The 24,932-nt window shown below is 39.5% G+C and overlaps 1 protein-coding gene across 1 annotated transcript; it reads right to left on the minus strand.

Moving 5' to 3' along the window:
• Positions 1-6,611: 6,611 nt before the first annotated feature.
• On the minus strand, positions 6,612-16,634 carry LOC309389621 (E3 SUMO-protein ligase KIAA1586-like; the record flags this gene model as incomplete). Its single annotated transcript, XM_081948173.1, has 3 exons — positions 16,126-16,634; positions 15,078-15,588; positions 6,612-6,640 (listed from the first exon to the last, which is right to left on the minus strand). The coding sequence occupies exons 1-3, from the start codon at positions 16,558-16,560 to the stop codon at positions 6,612-6,614; spliced, it is 975 nt and encodes a 324-aa protein (XP_081804299.1). The 5' UTR covers positions 16,561-16,634.
• Between the last annotated feature and the right edge of the window lie 8,298 nt (positions 16,635-24,932).

Here is a 24,932-nt window from a genome sequence, read left to right on the forward strand (position 1 = left end):
GTACCATCTGCTCTAAAAATGTACTTGTTTCACTGGGTATGATAGGGATTAGTTATGGTTTACCCATCACTTTGTAAATGTAAAGACCTTATGTATGACAAGTGTTATTTTTGCATATCCAACAGAGATCCGACCTTGAGAGGAAAAAAGGATTTGTCCAATTCCTAATGGAATATGTCCAATTAAAGAAGTCCATAGAAGAAAGAACAACAATACTACAATTAAAATAAATATTTCCTAAGAACAAAAAAATAACCCCAACCATCTACTTCAAGTGATTCTAAACATTGTTAGAGTAGCATTACCAGCAAGGAAGATGTGCAAGCTATACATGAATCAAGATAGACAGTTTCTATTAAGGATTGTGGTGCAATTTCATTAGATTCAAAGTTCAATAAAACATGAAACTCTAACAAAACAGAATGCTAATCAATTGTTTTCTCCTACATGTACCTTCTTTGGGTTGATGGAGATGACTATTCTAATCTACTACACAACTAGATGTATGACAAAGTTATCTGTTACACTTGGCAGGATGAAAATGAACTATCCTAGGGTAAGCACAGGGATCTTTAAGATCATTTGTTCACTTGTGCAGGTGAACAAGTTTCATGGCTGTTCACATCCAAGCATGCTGTATCATTTTAACAATCTTCTATCATTACTATGCATCCAAGATATAAAATATCTCTGCAACTATATGTTTTAAAACACATTTTGAAATCTCATGCAGTGTTGCTTTCTTAGACAAAAAATAAATAAATCATCGTATCATAATACATAGTTTATAGCTGGGAAACAGAACAAGACAAAAATTTCAAACTAAGACCAGAGTGGTTGACTTTTTCTATTGACAATATGTATGTATGCCAAGTGAGAACAGTTGGAATTTATTTAGTATTTGTATATATGAATTTTTTTTGCAAAAGACAAAGAACAGCAGTGATGAAAGAGCAATATAGTTTTTTATTGCAAATTCTGGGTGAAGTATGTAATCTATGTCTCAAATTAATGACTAGAATGATATTATTAAAAATATTTGAAGAGTTGTAATTTAAATATTGGCTACACAAATCTTGTCAATTAATACGATTTTATGTTTTGATATAGGAAGGTATTCTTAAGTGTTTTAGAATCTTATCTAAACAATATTTTCAAAATAAAAGACTAAAACATGAATTTAAACACTAGTCCGAGAATGTATGAAATTAGTTAATTAAGCACATACTACATAGGCAAGGAATTAGGAACTAAAATGACCAGTATATAAACATTGATGTAAGATTATTTGGCTCAGCAAAATGCAACAGTAATTTATAAGGTATGGAAAATTGCTATGTTATTTTTCCTTCAGATCAGGTATTCTATGTTCATTTTAATTTTATAACACTCATTAGTGTTTGTAAATCCTCATTTTCTTTCAAAATGTAAGGCCAAGACCTTGAATTTAAAAAAGAAATGATTGTAAAATATTTTTTCCATCCGTTTGTGAATGAAGACACAATAGATATTACAAGGTTTGAAAGATTCCTTTCTCCATCAGTTATACAAGGACCTAAACTAAACAAAACACACACACAAACGCACACACTCAAACAAACACATATATCTGAACAAATAGTTAAAATCCAGGCATCCTGTTTGACATTCTTCTTAGGTTTCTGGATTATACAGCATATTATAGAGTTCATTTCCTTCAATTCTTTATTCACTTAAATGTTTATAATTCAATGATATAACGTAACGTAACATAAAATAACATATTATAATAGCATGTATTGTGGCCTCTTGATTCTCTTTTTCTTTCCTGGAAAGTAATGATGATGGGCAAATAAATGATAACATATACAAAATTCATGTGGCTGTTTCATAAAACTGCTTAATGTGTTCATATGAAAGGAAAGTCACTTCATTTTGCTTCATTGTAGAAAAAAACTTTGGAAAAAATCCCCATTCCCCAAAAAAGGAAGGTTGTACTGACTGCACATGCATCCCAGAAGCAACCAAGAACAGCTATGAAATAGCTACAAGATCCCGGAAAAAAGATAGTGATGCTTTAGCAAGTCAGAAATGTATTTTGAAGGATCTGAATAGTCTTTATGAGCAAGGCTGCAAAATGGAAGGAAACATTAAAGGTAAAGAAGTTGTCCAAGACTTCTTTTAGAAATTCTGTGTTAACTGAAAAATATCTGCAGGCAATATGACATAAACTACTGATGGAAATCAAAGCATGATTTCCAGAAAATATCTCATGGGAGAAAGCGACAAGAGGATCCAGAACTGAACGACATCCAATCCTGAAAGCTAAAACAGCTTAATGCAACAACTGAAAAGAATAATTATAAATTCATTCAAAGGTTACCTCTCTGGAGAATAGTCATTAATTATTGGGCATTTTTAATTAATCAAAATATCCTCTGGCAAATACAATTTCCTTAAATCTCATAATGGCAAAGCGATATAAATATTGTGTTCTTTAGGGATATTTTAAAAAAGCAGAATTTCAAAAAAACAATACAAAGATGCCAGTGTCCCTTTTTTAATGGAAATTAAGATGCCATGGTCAGTAAAACATGAATAACACACATATACACACAAACATACACACAACACCAAACTACATAAATGGATTTGTGATAAAATTTGCGTAAATTATCATAGTAAAAAATAATAATTAATTTTCAATAATATAAACAAGACATCTATTTAAATATAAACAAGAGATATCCATTTAAATAAAATTAATCGGAAACATGATATTTTATAATGCATTTATGCATATTATCAAGTCATTGAGAATCTGGCTATATGCACACAGAGACTTATATAAAAACAGTATTACTATTTTGAATAGGAAGGCTATGCAGAGAGTAGTGAGGACAGCAGAAAAGATTATTGGATGTTCACTTCCTTCCATTCAGGACATGGCATGCAAGTCATGACAAGAGTCTGCAGTATTGTCTGGGATGATACACATCTTCTCCATCAACTGGTTTTCTTTGTTACCTTCTGGGAGGAGGCTGTGTGCTATCCAAAGCAGAACAACTAGATTCTATAATAGCACTATACCATATAGTATCAGCCTTGCTAACTCTCAAGACTCCCTCCCCATGTATTCAAAATGATGTGAGGTAGGTGTGTGTGTGTGTGTGTGTGTGTGTATACAGGTAATCCTCAAGTTACAAATGTAATAGAGCATGCCAATTACATTCATAACCTGAGCATTTGTTAATTAGATCTGCTAAATATATATGATCCCTCCCTAGAGCTGGAAAGTAGGTTTTATTAGGAGCCCCTCACAATTTGGAAAAGTGGGTCTTGGATATCTGGCAGGCAAAAAGATGCCGGTAGGCTACAATGGTTTCCCTGAGTTTGGGGGCAGCCAGTTCTCTGACAGAGTGCATCCGGCATGCGCAGTGGTGATATCTATTATTTTTGCCCATCAGTTATGTGGGCGTGGCTTGGTGGTGGGGGTCATGTGACTGGGTGGGCGTGGCCAACTTTTTTTCACTTTTTAAAGCCAGTTTGAGTGAATAGGCAGGAAAAAATAAGCTTTAAAAAGTGGTGGTGGGGGGAAAGCTTCCGATGATCGCGCAGCTCACAGCTACTCCGCGAGATCATGGAAGCTCTCTTTTTTCACTTGTAAAGCATTTTTTCCTGCTTATTCACCTGAACCGTCAGGAAAAAATGCTTTAAAAAGCAGGGAAGAGAGAAAGTTTCCCACAATCGCGAGGTTCACGTGATCCTTGAAAGCTTTTTTTTTTTTACTACCGATTCGCAGAAGCAGGGACAATCGTCCCTACCGGTTCAGATGAACCAGGCCAAACCGGGAGGATTTCACCCCTGGGCCTGTGAGGTATGAAGAATAGTGGTGCACCAAGGTCTGCAGCTCCACAGCAGTGCAATTTCTGAAATCTGGGTAGTTCAGTGCTCCAGAAAGTGGCAGGGCAAGGCCATGCCTGCTTGTGAGAGAGCCTGAGACTTGGTGGGGAAGGGGAGGATTTAGCCTGGTGTGTTCCCTGGGGGGGGGGGCAAGGGCTCCAGCATTCAAACTCATGCAGGAGGCAAGTATGGACAATGCGGGACTCTCCGGTGTGGCTGCAAAAGAGCATATTGCAGTGCCTCTGCGGTTGTTCATAAGGTCGAATGACCACTGTGTTGCTACAAAATATGTAACTTTGGGACCGAGTCATACTTTTGGCGAGATGTCATAAATGAACATTTGCTAAATGAACATTCAAAACCTGTGGAATACCTGTATAATATATGTATATGTGTGTGCATGTATGTGTATGGTTATATATTTATTTTCAGAGCAGACATCAGCATTTCAGTTTTTAAAGTGTGCCAGTGTTCACAGAAAAAAAGTGACAATAAACGCTATCTTATCTTACTTTACCTTACCTTACCTTATCATTTAACTTTACCTTATAGTATTTCATCCTATCCTATCCTGTCCTATCCTATCCTTAAATACATAACACACAAACACACACATTGATACATACACTTACACATCTAGACATCCATACATTTGCTTCCATTTTATTTAATTTATATGTTCTTAATTTGGTTTTGAATTGTATTTGCATTGCATAAGAAATTTAGATCTTTCAGAAATTGATGGAATAAAAAAATAGCCAGAAGCCTATAACAAAATAAATAATACTGTTATGTATTCTTCTTCAATGTGGTGCCCTTTTTATATCTGATTATATTTACCATTAAAATTACTAAATAAGCTTGAATTGAAAAAAAATTGTCCCCAAACAAAATGTTACTATAATCCTGTAATCTTCTGCAGTGTTTTGTTACTGGTCTGGTCTGACATATTAGCAGAAACCAGATGAAATTAAATATCTGTTTCTGACACTTTTCTAATTGAAAATTGTATTATATTGTTAATTGTGCTAGCACAAATAATAAATTTTAATGCTACATGCCATGTGTTGCTAGACTTTTGAAACTAAATAGCATTGAGAAGGTTATTATTTAAATTCAGCAATGACAAATCCACATCACTTAGAGAGAAGTAAGACTTTCTAGAGAAAAACAGTAACCAAAAGTTAAAGAAAAAGACTATTGAAATGATATCTAACCTGTCAGACTCAAGCAACCAGGATTAAGTCCAAGAACATATTTTATTGTTGATCATATACTGTATATTACAAGACTCTTGTCAGACTGTCTGCCTTCGCTTGGGAAACAGCAGATAGAGCCCTAAGGGTTTGAGTTCAGATATTTCCTCTTCAAAACAGTCTCTAAACTGAAATGTTTCTTTACTCCAACTTGAGAGACCCCCTCCCCTTCAGCCAGTGGTTCTACTACATATACATGCCTAGATAAAAACCATTCTAAATTTTCAGAGTGAAGATGAAAAATTACCTGAGGGAATGACAATCTATGGCTGTGATATTCAAGATACAATATTATAGAAAGTTGGAAAGTTCAAGCATCTTTTCAGTTAGTGAAGATCTGAAATTTGTATTTATCACAATGGGCTCAGTAAGATGATAACCCAAACCACCTCTTTATATACTGTATGTTCTTCATTGCATTTCTTTGTAGAAAACAATAGCCATTGTACAAGCAGTCCCTAAATTCCCAATTAATTACATTTAATGCTAACATTTTAAGGTACTCCAGATCAGGAAACCAAAACCAAGAATATTAACACTACTTTTATGCTAAAATTATAGTAACACAACAGTGGTGGGCTCCGGATCCCGTTGCAACCAGTATGGTTGCAACGTGGCCTGGCGTCCTCCACATGAATGCGTGCAGCATGTGCGCACATGCATGTAGCATATGTGTGCATGCACATAGCATATGTGTACATGTGTCTTACCATCCAGCGACACCTCCGCGAGCCTCCACGATACTCCAGCTGCTCGGTGGAGCATCACGCAGGCACTGTACATGCCGTGCGCATGCACAGAAGACTTTAAAGACAGGTAAGGAGCACGGGTGGGCAGGTGGGCCCTCCGGGCAGGCCCAGGTAGGCCCCAGGGGTGGGTTCCTGCCAGTTCTAACCTCTTCTATAGAAGAGGTTCCACAAATCTACAGTGCCGTTTAAAAGATGAAGAGCAAGAGGAGGAGTTCTGGGAGTTGAAGTCCACGAATCTTAAAGCTGTCAAGTTTGAACACCCCTAGGGTTTTTTTCCTAAAGGATTAGGGGTGCAAGGGTCTTGTAACTTGACAGCTTTAAGACTTGCATGCTTTGTTGTTAAGTGAGTTTCACCACATTTTACAAGTTGGCCACACCCACTCAGTCACATGGCTGGCAAGCTACTCTCACCCGGTCACATGGCTCGCAAGCCACTCCCACAAAGCAGGCCACACCTACAGAAGAGGTTCTAAAAAAATTTGAAACCCACCACTGGCAGGCCCATACCGGGACATACTGCCTGCAACCCACCACTGTAACACAATCTTGTAAGTCAGAAACATTTATCCTCTTCCTTGCCTTGACCTTCCAGACAACTTGAAAGGTTCAATTCTGAGATACTTTCTTCAACCTCACTCCTTCTTTGGACTCAGATTTCTCTTTTCAGATTATTATGTAGGCCCTGACTTTTCCTCCTGACTCTCAAGATTATTCTCATAACCCATTATATCTGGGGAATGATGAAGGCTACATCTATAAAGAGAAAGTAGGATCAAATTAATTGTATAAACTCATTGTAATTATCCAATCAACATGAATGAATGAGATTCAACTTTGCTCAGAGAGAAATGTTGATACATCAATTGCTTAAATAGTTATATATTTTAGTTATATGGTCAAACAGGTGATGAAATAATGCTGTTTCTTTTGTCTCTTTCCATTTATATGAACACAACTTAAAGTATTTTTATGATTTTTTTTGCCTGAAATGAAAAGAGAGGAGGGAGAAGGGATGGACGGAGGGAGGCCTTCAATCAATCAGGATAGAGCTGAAGGGACCTTGGAGGTCTTCTAGTCCAACCCCCTGTTCAAGCAGGAGACCTTATACCATTTCAGATAGATGGCTGTCCAGTTTTTTCTTAAAAACCTCCAGTGATAAAGCACTTACAACTTCTGAAGGCAAGCTGTTCCATGGGTTAATTGTCCACACAAATAACAGTGTGGACTGTTAATTAACACAATAGGAAGTTTCTCCTTAATTCCAGGTTGCTTCTTTCCTTGATTAGTTTTCATCCATTGTTTTTGTCTTGCCTTCTTGTGCTTTAGAAAATAAGTTCACCTTCTCCTCTTTGTGGCAGCCCCTCAAATACTGGAATACTGCTATCATGTCCCCCCAGTCCTTCTTTTCTCTAAAGTAACCATACCCAATTCTTGTAACAGTTCTTCATATGTTTTTGTCTCCAGGCCCTTAATCATCTTAGTTGCTTTTCTTTGCACTTTGTCCAAAGTCTCAACATCTTTTTTGTAATATTGTGACCAAAATTGGATGCAATATTCCAAGTGTGGCATTACTAAGACTTTATAAAGCAGTACTAATATTTCATGTGATTTTGATTCTATGCCTCAAAGACTGTATTAGCTTTTTTGGCTGCTGCTGCACACTGCTGCCTCATTTTTAAATGATCATCCACTAGAACTCCAAATCCCTCCAACCTGTTTTTGAGCCAGGTTTCATCTACTCTGTACTTTTATCTTTTTCCTGCCTAGGCGAAAAACTGTGGTTTTCTCCACATTAAATTTCATGTTGTTGGATAGGGCCCATTGTTCAAGTCTGTCAAGATCTTGTTTTGATCCTGAGCTTGTCTTCTGGGGTGTTGGTTATTCTTTCTATTCCTTATGGAATCCCCTGGGCAATAATGGCAATATTTTTGACTGAATTATTAATATAACTGGTTATTTGTATCGAGTTTGTTTCACTACGTATATTGGAAATAGTCCTTTTTCCTATAGTGTTTCCTAGTTTGCATTAAGCTGATTTGTACATATAGAAATATAACATAAGGAAACCCCTTTGGCTTCATTTTCTAAGGACAATGAACCATAATGAATAGAATATAATAAATATTGATATAATTTATATATAATCCAAAGGAGGAACAATATCAAGAAGCATGATTAGATACGGTCTGCAGATAGTTAACTATAATTGGTTCCTGCTTCTTTTCTTCTTTTTATTTAGTAGACTGCCAGCAGGATGTCTTATTTACTGATGGTTTTCATAATTCAGAAGCTATTTCATTTGCAACCTGAAACAACCTAACAGAAGCTAAAATATGCAGTTACCATTGGCATTGTTATATCACCAGGAAGTTTAGCAGCACTTCTGCAGCCCATGCATAATCTATTGCCAAGGGGAACAATTTTGCAGTTGTCACCTCAGCAATCAAGACTTTACTACATTTGTAATTAGTCATGTCTGATCATCAGTACTGAGATTTCTCTGATATTTTTGGAGCATCCAAAGTCATTAAAAAAAACGAATCTTCTGTCTCTAGCTCATGCAATATCCTATTATAAAGCAGGGCTTCTATGGTGCACTTTCAGAATGATGTCATGGCATTTGCACATATGTGCTAATCATTCCCAACTCTTGGTAGTGCTTATCTCTGCTTCAAAGCCAAAGAGCCAGCGCTGTCCAACGATGTCTCCGTGGTCATGTGGTTGGCATGACTAAATGCCGAAGGTGCACAGAATGCCTTCCCACCAAGGTGGTCCCTATTTTTGTACTTGCATTTTTACATGCTTTCGAACTGCTAGGTTGGCAGAAGGTGGGACAAGTAACGGGAGCTCGCTCTGTTTTGCCCTAACCCTAACCCTAAACCCTAACCCTAAGTATAGGCCATAACAAAATACAAGGTTCAAAAACATATTGCCAATACAATCCTATAAAAACAATTTAAAAGAAGAATAGAGTAAAATGCAATAATTATGGGATAAAATACAATAATTTAATACATGAATACATAAAAAAGAATAAAATAACATAAAATTATATTTCTGTATCATCCCTAGCTAGCTTGCATCATTGCTACCTGGTCTTATTCTCCCCACCCCCCAATATAAACTTACAGTTAGAAGCTCATTAGAACACATATACAGGTAGTATTTATTTATACTGGTGCTCTTTCAAAATATCTTATTTTGTCCAATAAAACTTTGGGAGTATTTCAGAGTAACTAATATGTGTGTTAGGACTATAATTTTTGGTGACTGCTCAACCTTCTATGTTTGCAGTATTCAATCTGTTCTCTAATTGCTGTTTTAGTTGATCAGGACAGGTGTACTATTTTATTGGGCAAATCATGAATGTAATAAATGTATAAATAAGTTTAAAGGCAGAACATTATTACAGAAAGCTGATTGAAGATTTCACTGTTCATTGTTCCTTTTTAATATTTTTTCAACTTCTGTTCAGAATAACCCAGCCAGTAATTTTATTTAGGGATAAAGATGTTTTTATATAAAGTTGTAACTAGGAAAAAAATCACCATTGGTATCAACATATGGAGGCACTGTTCAAGCTATATTTAATTTTGTTATAAAGTTACAATAGATTATTTGTACTTTGGTATGCACCTATCCCTATATGACCTCAAAAGTGTTTCATAGTACACACAACTTATAAATCTGGAAGCATTTGGACTTTACTTTTGAGCAAAAAGTAATGTAACAAAAGTCTTGTTGATTTTATAGATTTATAGTTATCTTTATTATTGCTCATTGCTATTTAAAATGAGATTCTTTCAAATGAAAACTTAGTAGTTGCCTTCTCATTTCTTCCCTTTTTCTCTTCATTTTTTCATTTGCATATCGATCTTGCTTCCCAGATTAAATTTACCCTGTTACCTTTTAGATCTGTTTATATTAATGGGATTATTTTTCTTTAATGCTGTTATGCAGTATACTAATTTATAATTGTCTGCAAACACAGTTGATGTGCTGCTTAGCTGGCCTTTCAATTCATTAGTAAAGATGTTAAATGCACTTGGGTCTAACCTGAACCTCTGAAGTACCACAACTCATTTCTTTCAAATGTAATGGTTCAGCATACAATAGAAGAAAAGAGAACTTCAGGTAATATCCTGAATATTCTGGAACAATTATGCAACCATAAGAAGTGCATTCAATGACATTTTACCAAAAATATTTCTTAAGAACTACTAGTCATATTCTGCACATTAAAAGCAATAATCATTGTTAGGTTAAAATGCAATAGAATTTTCAAGGACTATAAGATTTCATTTTTCTATAGGCTGAAAGCACCTGCTAGTAAAAGATTATTTCTACCATGCAAATCATATAGTTGCCTCTAGCATTAATATTCAGAGCTGTCACAGACTACTTTTTTCAGTTCTCCAAAACAACCTCCCTGTTAATTAGTAAATATAGGCAAGTAATTTATTCTTTAACAGCCCACAAGTATACCAAAATTAATTTTCTATATGCCTAGGTAGGACTAAATGTCACACACTTGAGGACACAACCAGTTGCATGGATTTTCTCAATGACATTATGGAAAAACCTTATATAATCTCTAGATCGTATCATTCATATAATTCAAGATGCAACAAGACCTCTATGGGTCTAACATGTCCATTAGGAGAAAATATTGTGTTTGGAGAGATTTTTGTTTATAGAAATGGGTAGAGAATTTTTATTAAATTTCTGTTTGAATAGGACTATAGGGTAATGTAACTAACATGAATAATGGAGTGAGGATAGAATTAGTGAGAATTTTAGACATAGATCAGAGTTAAACTTCAGAATATAATCCATAAACTAGATCCCAAGATTTTTAGGCTCATTCTCAAAAGATTTCCCAAATGGGAAACCTTTCAGAGCCATTCTAACTTATTTCAAACAAGCTTGCTACAAAATTGTCCCCCAGTGAGTGTATGTTTATGTGTGTGGCTAAGGGATTATTTCCTTTTCTTTTAGGGGATGCAGTAAAAATACACAGACACACACACAGAGAGAGAGAGACAGAGAGACAGAGAGACAGACAGACACAGACAGACAGACAGACAGACAGACAGACAGATTTAATGTCTAGGTATGATGGATTTTATATATTTCAAAAGCAAATCAGTTTGGACATAGGAATAACTTTAAAGCAACACAATGTTTTGAAAACAATACCATGAATCTCTCATGTCTGCAATCGCTCAGAACTAGAACATTGAGTATAACAGATAGAATAGACTTTTTAATAGTGCAATATATTTCAAAAGCACAGTACAGGTAATCCTCGACTTACGACCAAAATGGAGCCCAAAATTTCTGTTGTTAAGTGAGACATTTGTTATGTGAGTTTTCAACCTTTCCTGCCCCAGTTGTTAAGTTAGTAACCCAGTTGTTAAGTGAATCTAGCTTCCCAATTGACTTTGCTTGTCCACAAAAGGGGATCACATGACCTTGGGACACAGCAATGGTCCTAAATATGAACCAGTTGCCAAGCATCTGAATTTTAATCACACGATTATGAGGATGCGGCAGGGATCATATCTGTAAAAAACTGTCACAATTCACTTTTTCAGTGCTGTTGTAACTTTGAATGGTCACTGAATGAACTGTTGTAAGTCAAGGACTGCCTGTAGATCCTTAAAGAAACCTGCTTTTGTCTTGGAAAAATGCTTGCAGCCCAGCTCACTCCTCAAAGTTGCTTGTACCAGCTTTTTCCTTGCCGTCTTTCTAACTGCTTGAGCTTTTCTTTGTGTTTCAGAATTCTTTACAACCTTGAAGATTTTCTACACACAATCCTCCCTGCAGCCGATTCACTGGGAAATTTCCTCATCTATCAAACCATCCTCCCCTCTTTCTCCTTGTCGGTTGAGATACCAACTGATCAGTGGTGGGTTTCAAATTTTTTTGGAACCTACTCTGTGAGTGTGGCCTCCTTTGTGGGAGTGGCTTGCCGACCATGTGACCTGGTGGGAGTGGCTTGCCGACCATGTGACCTGGTGGGAGTGGCTTGCCGACCATGTGACCTGGTGGGAGTGGCTTGCCAACCATGTGACCATGTGGGAGTGGCTTGCCGACCATGTGACCATGTGGGAGTGGCTTGCCGACCATGTGACCTGGTGGGAGTGGCTTGCCGACCATGTGACCTGGTGGGAGTGGTCAAGATGATGTCACTGAATTCTTTGCCACAATGGGTGAACTACAATAAGACTAAAATAAGTACAAAAACAATAAAAGAGCTACTTACAGAAGGAGGATGACTGTTCTTGCCAGTCTTCAGTATCACGGACTCCAGTGAATGGGCTGCACAAAGAAAACACACAGAAATGAACTCTTTCATTGCCAGTTTGGGATGAAACAAGCACACAAAAGAATAGAAAAGGAAAATTACTGTCCTTTTTTGCGTCTTCTGCACCACCTTGCTCCAACAACCTGCATAAAGACAGACAGAGAAAGCAAGACCTTAATTGCATGCACTGCATTAGGATGAAACAAGCACACAAAAGAATAGAAAAGGAAAATTACTGTCCTTTTTTGCGTCTTCTGCACCACCTTGCTCCAACAACCTGCATAAAGACAGACAGAGAAAGCAAGACCTTAATTGCATGCACTGCATTAGGATGAAACAAGCACACAAAAGAATAGAAAAGGAAAATTACTGTCCTTTTTTGCGTCTTCTGCACCACCTTGCTCCAACAACCTGCATAAAGACAGACACAGGAAGCATGAAGGGCTTGCACTTCACCATCTCAAGCATGAACACAGCACAGACCACACCACTCAGCCAGCAATAAACCCAGCTACTTACAGAGGAGAGATGACCAGCTTGCCCGTCTTCTGCACACCACCTTTTCAATGGAAGCCCAAGATACCTGCATAAAGAAAGACACAGGAAGCAAGACCTTAATTGCTTGCACTTCACCATCTCAAGCATGAACACAGCACAGACCACACCACTCAGCCAGCAATAAACCCAGCTACTTACAGAGGAGAGATGACCAGCTTGCCCGTCTTCTGCACACCACCTTTTCAATGGAAGCCCAAGATACCTGCATAAAGAAAGACACAGGAAGCAAGACCTTAATTGCTTGCACTTCACCATCTCAAGCATGAACACAGCACAGACCACACCACTCAGCCAGCAATAAACCCAGCTACTTACAGAGGAGAGATGACCAGCTTGCCCGTCTTCTGCACACCACCTTTTCAATGGAAGCCCAAGATACCTGCATAAAGAAAGACACAGGAAACAAGACCTTAATTGCTTGCACTTCACCATCTCAAGCATGAACACAGCACAGACCACACCACTCAGCCAGCAATAAACTCAGCTACTTACAGAGGAGAGATGACCAGCTTGCCCGTCTTCTGCACACCACCTTTTCAATGGAAGCCCAAGATACCTGCATAAAGAAAGACACAGGAAGCAAGACCTTAATTGCTTGCACTTCACCATCTCAAGCATGAACACAGCACAGACCACACCACTCAGCCAGCAATAAACTCAGCTACTTACAGAGGAGAGATGACCAGCTTGCCCGTCTTCTGCACACCACCTTTTCAATGGAAGCCCAAGATACCTGCATAAAGAAAGACACAGGAAGCAAGACCTTAATTGCTTGCACTTCACCATCTCAAGCATGAACACAGCACAGACCACACCACTCAGCCAGCAATAAACTCAGCTACTTACAGAGGAGAGATGACCAGCTTGCCCGTCTTCTGCACACCACCTTTTCAATGGAAGCCCAAGATACCTGCATAAAGAAAGACACAGGAAGCAAGACCTTAATTGCTTGCACTTCACCATCTCAAGCATGAACACAGCACAGACCACACCACTCAGCCAGCAATAAACCCAGCTACTTACAGAGGAGAGATGACCAGCTTGCCCGTCTTCTGCACACCACCTTTTCAATGGAAGCCCAAGATACCTGCATAAAGAAAGACACAGGAAGCAAGACCTTAATTGCTTGCACTTCACCATCTCAAGCATGAACACAGCACAGACCACACCACTCAGCCAGCAATAAACCCAGCTACTTACAGAGGAGAGATGACCAGCTTGCCCGTCTTCTGCACACCACCTTTTCAATGGAAGCCCAAGATACCTGCATAAAGAAAGACACAGGAAGCAAGACCTTAATTGCTTGCACTTGCACCTTACATAAGAATAGCACAATGAAAGAGATACACTCAAGTACTTACTTGTTTTATTGCTTTTCTGGTTGTTGATATCTCCATAGTGTCCTTAGGCTTCCAGATTCTTCTGTTGCAGCTTTCTTCGTCTTCACCCGTGGATCATCAGCTGTGTGGTGGTGCGCTCTGAGCCAAGCTTTCACTGTCGGAATTGGGTCCCATCTCTCAACAGGTATGCCAACAACACTTATCACCATCAGATTACTTATGTTTTGTACAGTTAGGCGTGTTCTTTGTTCTGAACATATGAGGTTCATTTTTGAGAACCCCCTTTCCGCCTCTGCTGAACTAACAGCAATTGTCCTGACAATATCTCTAGCTTTCCGGATATTGCCAGGAATTTTGTACTTCTGTGGATTTTTCTTCACATTTTCCAAAAAATCTCTGTAGTCATTCACATTAATGTTATGATTAAAAATAGTGCCAAATGCATCCAATGCTTGCTCTGCATCAGCCCATGGAACGACTACATCTTCAATGTGCCAGTAATCTGGCTCCAGATAAGTGATAAAGTGCAATTTGTTTGCTGCTGGCAATAGGCTACCTGTTCTTAGATGGTCGCAATCCATCAGCCTTTTCTTTAAATTGGTGATGATGCTTTCCACAAGTATTGCACGAGGAAGGGCAACAAATCGGTGATTTGGAGCTAACTTGATGTTTTGGAAGGCTTCTGTTTTTAGCAATTCCACAACTTTGTTTTCATATGTGCCCTTTTTCTGTCTAAGCACTTCAAAAGAATCGATTGTTCGCAATACTAACTTTTCAGCTTGGAAGATATTTGTCTCTCTCCCCTGTAGAGTATCTGACAGACTTGAAAGTTCACTTAGGATGTCGATCATAAGGGCCAAATCCTGCAAAAAGTGTAAATTTTCGAAACGGGAAGCCATGCCTGGGAACCTTTCATTTCCCTGAAAAAAATGATGTAGCGCTGGATAAGCACGCCACACAGCCATGGTTGCCCTTAAACTACAGGCAGCCCATCTTGGTCCCAAAACTCTGCCAATCTTCACAATTTCTATTCCCAATTGTTCAGAGATTTGGAAGAGGTCATTCTGGCTCTTGCAGGATTTGTGGAAGGTGGTGTGCACTTTATCCAGGAAGATCTTGAAATGATTGATCTGCTTCACTTCTCTTATTGCATCATCCAGCACAAGTTGCAGGCGGTGGTTCAGGCAGTGCCAGATGATGATGTTTGGGAACTCTTGAGCTATTCTGGAGCTGACTCCAGATTTTCTTCCAAGCATAACGTTGGCACCATCGGAGCAGAAAGCGATTAAATTCTTGCGTAGATATCCGGTGGTAAATCCAACTCTATGCAAGCTTTCCATTGCTGCAGAAAATATGGTCTCTGCATCTTGTCTCTGTAATTCCAGAAGCTCAACGAAGATGGTTGCTGGGCACTCTGGATCCTCAACTTTAACGAAAACTATCAGCACTGCTCTCATTGAAAGTGTTGAGGCTTCATCAATAATTAGACACACCTACAGAAGAGATGGGAAGAAGATCGCAGGGTCGGTTTTATGGATAAAGAAGTGGAACTGATTAAGCAGATAAAAGAGACTGGTCCAAAACAAGTTAAAAGAATATATAATGTACTGTTAGAAAGAGACTCAGAAAGTGAATTGGTTAAGGATTGTATGATTAAATGGGCTCAGAATTTTGGTGAAGTGGTTATGTTGGAAACGTGGGAAAAAATATGGGTTCAGAATGTTAAATTTACACAGTCACAGAATTTAAGGGAGAATTTTTATAAAATGTTTTACAGATGGTATTTAGATCCTAAAAAATTATCATGCATGTACCCAAATGTTCAACCAAAATGTTGGAGATGCGGGTGTCTAGATGCTACCTTTTTAGGGTGGAGGGTGGGGCAATATATATGTATGAATAAATTATAAGATGGGATTAATGAAACATTGTTATGCTAGGAGAAATTTATATTAAGAGTTATAGATGTTAAATTACATCACAATTACATTACAAAACTCTTTTAGTAAAAAAATAATAATTAGACACACCTTTCGATTATTTGCAATAATCCTTGAAAACACGGTGGTCTTGATTTGGTTTGCAATGAATTCAACGATTTTCACTGCAGATCTCCGTGAATGCAAGCCAACTCCCACATCCACTCCAACTGTATTGAGCAAATTTACTTGCGCTTCGATGTCTGAGAAGGGATTACATCTTTGCGCCAGATCGTAAACGGTGGTAAATATTGTGCAAGTAGTGGATAAATGTTTCTCAGTTGACTTATCCACGGATTTGGTCAAAGCCTCCTGCTCCCGTTGCTTACTGGTCTCCACGCAAATAAGGTGGGCTTTTGATTGAAAATGTTCCTTTAATTTTTTTCGGAGTGATGCTTGTTGAACATCCTTGCTTTTCCCTGCTGGTGCCACCTGGAAATGTTTCCACTCTTTGGAAACATGAATACCTTGCTCTAACGAGAACATGGGTTTTGCACAGTACTCACAACCCAGCTTCTTGTCGGATACTGCCAGTCCATCATACTTGTCCTTGAAGTTACTGTATTGCTGCAAATTCCAGCAATCAGGAAGTTGTAGAACTACAGTGGAGTCGATGGACTTGCTGCTTTCGCCGACCTCAACTGGTGGTAGTGGTCGTGCTGGTGGTGCTGGCGCTGGTGCTGCTGGTGGCGCTGGCGCTGCTGGTGGTGCTGGCGCTGGTGCTGGCGCTGGTGGTGCTGCTGGCGCTGCTGGTGGTGCTGGCGCTGGTGCTGGCGCTGGTGGCGCTGCTGGTGGCGCTGGTGCTGGTGGCGCTGGTGCTGCTGGTGGCGCTGGCGCTGCTGGTGGTGCCTGTTTTGGATCAGCTGATTCCTCAACTCTTGGTTTTTTGGAGAAGAAAGCGGTCATACTCTGTTGCCTTCTTCATTATGCTAAGTAATACTAACTGCCTGCCAAAGAAATAAAACAATATTGGACTGAGGGTTGTAAGCTGAGGACTACAGGTAACAGAAGGGACCTCTGCTTTCAACCAACAATGTATAGTCTTTTCAGGAAGGATGAGAAACAGGAAAGATATAGTCTTCAGTTCAAGAATGAATGTCATAGGTAGATTTAGTTCTCAGTTCCAAAAAACAAGAATATATGCAAGTAGCTATTCAGAAGTTAGTGGTTAGAAGCAATGGTAAAGCAAGATATGGAATTAAAACCAGAAATATTTTGTTGGCTATTTGAAAGGGAGTACAATATATATTTAATTTTACACATGTTAGCAGCTGCTGGAATTGTGTTTGCACAACAGTGGAAAAACAGAGTTATGAAAATGAATAAATATTACAATGTGCAGGAATAAATAAATTGACAATTAAAATCAAGAAGTCTTAGAATACTTTGTCACATGGGATTTGTTTTAGCAATTGCTAACTAACGGAAACAGAAAAAAGTATGAAAGAAAACAATAATTAAGCCTACTCTCGCAGCATTACACACCCACACCCATACAAACTATGACAGTGCCAGGAACATCCAAAAAATAATATCCCCCCCCCCAATAAAAAAGACTGCAAATGAAACCAGCTATTTTTTCCCTAACCCTAAGGACAGGAAAGACAAAGCCACTGGAATAAATATTATCAAGACATTGTGGGAAATTATAAAGGACAGTGCCATGAAGCTCACAGAGCCATCAACCACCTCAGAATTACCTAACAAGGAGGGTGAAACACACTAAATCTGCCTTGCACCTGGCCTGCCCATAGAAAAGCAGCCACTTTGAGGCACATAAACCTGGTCTGAACACTTTTAAGCAACATAGTGCATCACAAAGAAAACATTTGGAAAAACTCCAACATGTGCATCACAAAGAAAACATTTGGAAAAACTCCAACATAGTGCATCACAAAGAAAACATTTGGAAAAACTCCAACATAGTGCATCACAAAGAAAACATTTGGAAAAACTCCAAACAAATAAATAAATTATTACAGTAATTTCAACTTATAAACAATAAAAAATAAAAATTCCCAAAAAATAATTAGAAAAAAAAATCTATAAATAAAAAAAATCTTTTGTTAAGTATTCCACCAGCAAAAATTTATACTGCAAGATAGTGTATCAGCCAAGGTATACTGTTACCATAATTCCACCAGCAATAACTTATACTGTAACTATTTTAAGTTATACTGTTACTGTTATTTCACGAGCAATGTTTTAGATTTTAACCATTTCAAACTATTCCACATACAATTAAAAGGGAACCATTTAAAAAATATTCCATACACCAAAAATTGCAATAAAACTATTTTTAAAAAATCTATGCACAATACATTTTAAAGCATTGAGTATATAATATTTTTAAATTGTTTACTTTAATTTATTGGGGAAAGATTCTTTTTTTAAATAGTCTAAGACAATTTAAAAAAAGGATCTGCCACATACAATTAAAAGGGAACCATTTAAAAAATATTCCATACACCAAAAATTGCAATAAAACTATTTTTAAAAAATCTATGCACAATACATTTTAAAGCATTGAGTATATAATATTTTTAAATTGTTTACTTTAATTTATTGGGGAAAGATTCTTTTTTTAAATAGTCTAAGACAATTTAAAAAAAGGATCTGCCACATACAATTAAAAGGGAACCATTTAAAAAATATTCCATAAACCAAAAATTGCAATAAAACTATTTTTAAAAAATCTATGCACAATAGATTTTAAAGCATTGAGTATATAATATTTTTAAATTGTTTACTTTAATTTATTGGGGAAAGATTCTTTTTTTAAATAGTCTAAGACAATTTAAAAAAAGATCCACACACAATAAATTGAAGTAGACCATTTTAAAATATTCTATGCTAAATACTTTTAAGTAAAACTATTTTAAAACAATTCTTAAATAAAATATATTTTAAAATACATTTTAAAAAAAGAAAAAAAAACCAGGTCACTTACCAGCAGGCAGAATCAGCAGCACTCCGATGCGATGGATCAGACTCCGGACTCCGATGCGATGGATGGCGAGACTGGCTGGCAGCAGGAAAGGTAAGACACCTGGAGAAGAAATAGAGTAAAGTTTAGTAAAGACATCGCCTGGCAGGCTTAGCTAGCTAGCCAGGCGAGGCTGGAGAACGGGGGGGGGGCTTTTGGCCGCGGGGCGTATGCGAGGCCGCCGCCGCCGCTCGCCCGCCTTCGGCCAGATCGGCCACGCGAGGCCGCGGCTTTCCTGAGGAAAGGCCGCGGCCGCCGCCACCACCGCCGCCCGCCCGCCTTCGGCCAGATCGGCCACGCGAGGCCGCGGCTTTCCTGAGGAAAGGCCGCGGCCGCTGCCACCGCTGCCGCCGCCGCCCGCCCGCCCGCCTTCGGCCAGATCGGCCACGCGAGGCCGCGGCTTTCCTGAGGAAAGGCCGCCGCCACCGCCGCCACCACCGCCGCCGCCCACCCGCCCGCCTTCGGCCAGATTGGCCATGCGAGGCCGCGGCTTTCCTGAGGAAAGGCCGCCGCCGCTTTCCTGAGGAAAGGCCGCCGCCGCCGCCGCTACCGCCACCGCCACCGCTCGCCCGCCTTCGGCCAGATCAGCCACGCGAGGTCCCGGCTTTTGCGAGGGAAGGCCAAAGGCCTTCCCGCACAAAACTATGCCGCTGCCGCCCGCCTTCGGCCAGATCGGCTACGCGAGGTCCCGGCTTTTGCGAGGGAAGGCCAAAGGCCTTCCCGTGCACAACTAGGCCGCTGCCGCCCGCCTTCGGCCAGATCGCCTACGCGAGCCCATGGCTCGCGCAAGTTAGGCCGCATCGCCCGCCCTCGGCCGCGTGGCCTACGCGAGCCCATGGCTCAAGCGTTAGGCCTCCGCCGCCTGCCTGCCTTCCGCCGTGTGCCCCCCCGCCACTCGCCCCCCCCTGCCGCCGCCCGCCTGCCTCCCGAGCAAAACTAGGTTGCCACGCCGCCGCTCGCCCCCCCCGCCGCCCGCCTGCCAGCTGCCCCCCTCCCACCGCCTCGTGCGCCTGCACGAGGCCGCGGCTTCTATCGGGCCTGAAAAAGGCCTTTCATTGCAAAACTCGCCCGCCGCCGCCCGCCCGCCTCCCGCCGCCCCGCCTTAGTTGCTTACCTGAGGGAAGCAGCTCCTGGAAGGCGAAGGGAAGAAGAAACGAAACTCCAGATAACCGTTTGCTCTATCGCAACTTGCAAAGACTCTTTTGAAAAGAGAAATCTCCAAAAGAGAAAGACTCTTTTCAAAAGAGGACTTTTGGCCGTTGGCGCCACGTTTTTAAACAGGCCGCCTCGAGCGCTGATTGGCTGGACTCCAGGCTGGAGTCTCCAGCCAATCAGTGATCGGTGGGCTGGGCTAGACTAGTGCGGACGGGCGGGGGAGCGAGCGAGTTGCGACAGGCGGGGGAGCAAGCGAGCTGCGATGGGCGGGGGAGCGAGCTAGCCTTAACGGCGAGCGACGGGGCCGGTGCCGGTTACTTCCGGGTTCGGTTACTTCCGGGTTCGGTCTGGAACCGGTTCGCGCGATCCGGTGCGAACCGGTTGGAACCCACCACTGCAACTGATCCTTCCAATTTTTGTCCCAGCTGCCCCTGTCCCCTTATTGGTGGGAATTGCAACTGGGCAAATTTTTGCTTACTTACAAATAGTCTTTCTGCCACTCCTGACATTTGTACACTTTTCTGTCTCAAAATTTTATCCTTAAGCTATCTCTTTCTATGTCAACCTTTTGTCTTTTATCTATTTTTTTTAATCTAAACATTTCTTTCCAAGTTAGACTTCATCTGCTCATCTGCTCCTGTCTTTTGAAACCCCACTTCTCCAGTACATCAGTAAATCAGTTAAAGGTGATATATTGTTTGGCCAAGATTATTTTTGTACCATTTCTTATAAGCTTTTTCTAGTGCATGTGTTATAGGTCTTGGCACTCCTTTCCCCCCACAAGATTTTAAATTAATGAGTTATTCTTATTGCCAAAATCTTGTAGCTATCTAGGTATAGAAGGTTTGAGGTGGTCACAATTGCAGTATAGTTTGTACTGTTGGGAAGTCAAAGCCTAACAATTTAATAAAATAATCGTAACGTTAACCTTTGAGTTATTTTTATTTTTCCAAATGAAAGCATGCCGTTTTCACAACAAAGTTATATATTATAGGAGCTGTGATTTTTTTTCCAGCCAGAACATTTATGAAATCTGGATTAACGGAAGACTGACCAAAGACATACAGTATTAAGAAATTAAATGATGGTGTTGGAAAAAAATGGTCATGAATGCCTTAAAATTAAAGAAAAATAAATTCTGCTAAACTAAATGAAGAAAAACCAATCCACTCTCTGGACATCCTTAGCTTAAATGGTGTAAACACAAAATGTGAAAACAAGAGTCACTGAAGACCCTGATACTTGGAAAAAATTGAAGGCCATCAAAACAGTCTGAAAGAAGGCAAGATTGCTAGGTGCTAGCATGGAACAACAATATGCATACAAATGAATGGGTATGAGCACATGTATCCATGCAACTTCAATTTACTATTCCGTATTACCCGTATTGCAATGGGATAAATATTTCCCAAATTTGCTTTATAGTATAATGCAAGTTTGATTGTGTCCTTTTTATAAGATTTACAATGAATAAGATAATGCAAGGAGTATAGCAAACAATCCACTCTTTCCTCATTGATAAAATACAAGATAAGATGAAAAAACATGTGTATTGGTAGAATGCTATGTCTTCAAGTCTAGAAAGCTTTGATCCTGAACAAGTTTTGTTTTCTATTGTTGGGAAGTAAGTAAATCTTTATTATGGTCAAAGACCAGCAATACACATTCGTTTTGACAACATGTTAAAAGTACTGACATTAAGATATAATTAAAAAGTATTGACATTAAAAGTGGAAAATAACATATATGTTCTCAGATTGTTTGCGTCACTCCCTGGTTTACCTGGGTGCAACGCTGTTAAGTATAGGAGTAAATACAATGGTCCACAGATCGTTAGAGATATGTCTAGATAATTGGTACAAGATGACAACTATACTTCTGTAGGCATTTTTTTTATGGACATTGCAGCAGCATGGATCTCTGCCACTGCATACATGGTAACTGGGTTAGTGTCCTGGAGGAGAAAGCCTAGATAAAAATTGTCTGCCCTCCCTGGCAATCTCTCTGATAAGGGGAGAATATGTGCAGACCTACAAGCTCTGTATAGCTCGCAGTGTAATAGAACATGTGAATTATCTTCCACTTCTCCTTTACCACATATACAAATCCGTTCTGCTATAGGTGTTCTCTTATACCTGCCCTGGAGGAGTGCTGAAGAAAGAATGTTAAATCTGGCTCTGAAGAAAGCTATTCTTTGTTTTGGGAAGATCAGGTCATTTAGACATTGTTGTTGGGAAATGAATCTATTTAAATATTAATACCCTTAACTTTGTCTTTTGTCCATTTCCCCAAAAAATATTAAAGCAAATAAAAGCCAGATGGGTGGTAAATAAAGAAATATGGAGCACAGTGCATTTTGAGGGCAAACATCTTCAATACGACATGAAGATAAATCCATACTGAAACCATATTCGGAATGCTGAGGTCCAATACCCTAGAAGCTTTCTTACTGGGCAACTGTTTATCTAATACTGTTTAGAGATAAAAGCCCATACATTTATTGGGACATTCATATCCTAACTTCAAGGGTATGAGGAATCTTTTCTGAATGATGGGCTCCTTTCCCTAGAAATAATTTCACATCATAGGTCATATTCAAAGTCAGTGGTGTTCACTTAGATAAAACTTCTGTCAGCTTGAAATCATAATCACCAAGATCAAACAAAGGTCTTAGTCAAAATATCTATGGAAAGAGTTAATAAACCACAAAAGTGAATCAAGGAAATATTTTAATCGCTGCTCTGAAAATTCTGAACTGATTATTGATAGGATCAGGAACTCACATGAGCTTTTGTGTAAATGGAGTTCACTTAATAATCCAGCTGAGATGAAGTAAAGGAAGACAAATAAATACTTTGTTCCAAGGCTATGTAACAGCATTGATAGAATCTTTCAGCCTTCTCCCACGAGGAAGTTTTTTTTTGTGTGTGAAAAGGAACCCAGTGTGGTCATCTTTACATTTCATTTAACCACAATAATAAAAAGGATAATTGACAATCTGACCACAAGGAAACATGCACAATCATTCTTTTGAGACAAATAACAAGGAGAAAGCAAGTTTACAATCATTTTGTGGCAATTTCATCTAAACTATGCTCCCAAATGAAGAACGTTTTTATAGGTTTAATCATGCAATAATAAATAAGTCATATTTTTGTTGTTCTAAATTGTTTCATTATTCCATACATAAGAATGGAACAAACAATATAGATCCTTCTGAATATAAACTAAGATTTTCAGAGGCACAGTAGGTAGCAGCACCAAGCTTGACAGATCTTGAAAAATTAAGAAGGTATTGATGGCAGAAAACCACAAAATTCTGGAATAAGATAGTGGCAATCCATCTTATTTCTTGACTACTGTAATGAAAACTACACAGGTATCTCTGCGTAGTCACCGCAAATATTCTGCTATAACATGTCTATCCTATCATATCTTGATTAGGCTATTGCTATCTGCTCTACTTGGTCCTGTCTTAGAACAACTCTCAAAGACAGCAGTTCCTTGAGAGTCCAGAGGCTAGTATGCTAACTGGTATTTATTAATTGGACCACACTACCCCAGCTTCAGGTTTATAGTGGTTACCACTATACCTCCAGGTCCAATTTTAAGTACTTGTGCTAATCTATAAAGTGTTACTGTTATCCTTGCAATCACATTCTCCCATTATAATTGTACCAGGTAATTCAATCTACAAAGCAAAATTACTAATGTTTGGAAAGATTAGGGTCACCAAGGGTTGGTAATGCTACTTTTCATTGGTTGCACTGGCTTTTTGGAATGACCTTACATTGGACTCCTACTTGTGGCTCCTACACTGACTTTTAGAACTAGCTCAAAACCGAGCTCTTTCAAAGAAGATTCCTAACTGATTGGGTAATAATTTAGCTTTCTTTTTAATTTAAACTCTGCTTTTGTTTTGATTGGCTTGTTTCGCCTTAACCTTTTTACTTTTTACTTTTATTTAGATTTTTATACCGCCCCCTCTCCCCAAAGGGACTCGGGGCGGTGTACAGTCAAATAAAAACACATCAATAAATAGAAAATACAAACACAAAGAGGAGGCAATAAGAAAACTGTACATATCTAAAGTAAAGTAATTAAAAGCAATATTTAAATACCCTAAAAATACCCAATTAAAATATCTGCCAGGAGGTAGAATAAAACTATAAATGGGCCAGGCCGGCTAAACGGAACAGGTGAGTCTTCAGTTTTTGTCGATAGGAGCGGAAGTCGGTGGTGGTTCTGATATCGGGGGGGGGAGGTCATTCCAGAGGGTTGGGCCCATCACAGAGAAGGCTCTACTCCTAGGCACCGCCCGTTGGCATTGCTTAGTGGATGGCACCCAGAGGAGTCCTTCCCTGTGAGAGCGAATCGGTCGCAGGGAAGTGTGTGGTAGGATGCGATCCCGCAAGTACCTAGGTCCTGAGCCATGGAGCGCTTTAAAGATAGTAATTAACACCTTGAAACGCACTAGAAAGACCACAGGTAGCCAGTGCAGCTCGCGCAGGAGCGGTGTTACGTGGGAGTACCTAGTACTCCCCATAATAGCCAAGCGTGGCTGCGTTCTGGACTAGCTGCAGTCTTCGAGTGCATCCCAAGGGAAGCCCCATGTAGAGGGCATTGCAGTAGTCCAGCCGAGACGTCACCAGTGCATGAGTGACCGTGCGTAGGGCATCCCGGTCCAGTAGGGGGCGCAATTGGCGCACCAGGCGAA

Source organism: Natrix helvetica (genome assembly GCF_964273705.1).
Source record: "Natrix helvetica genome assembly, chromosome: 3".
NCBI lineage: Eukaryota > Metazoa > Chordata > Lepidosauria > Squamata > Natricidae > Natrix > Natrix helvetica.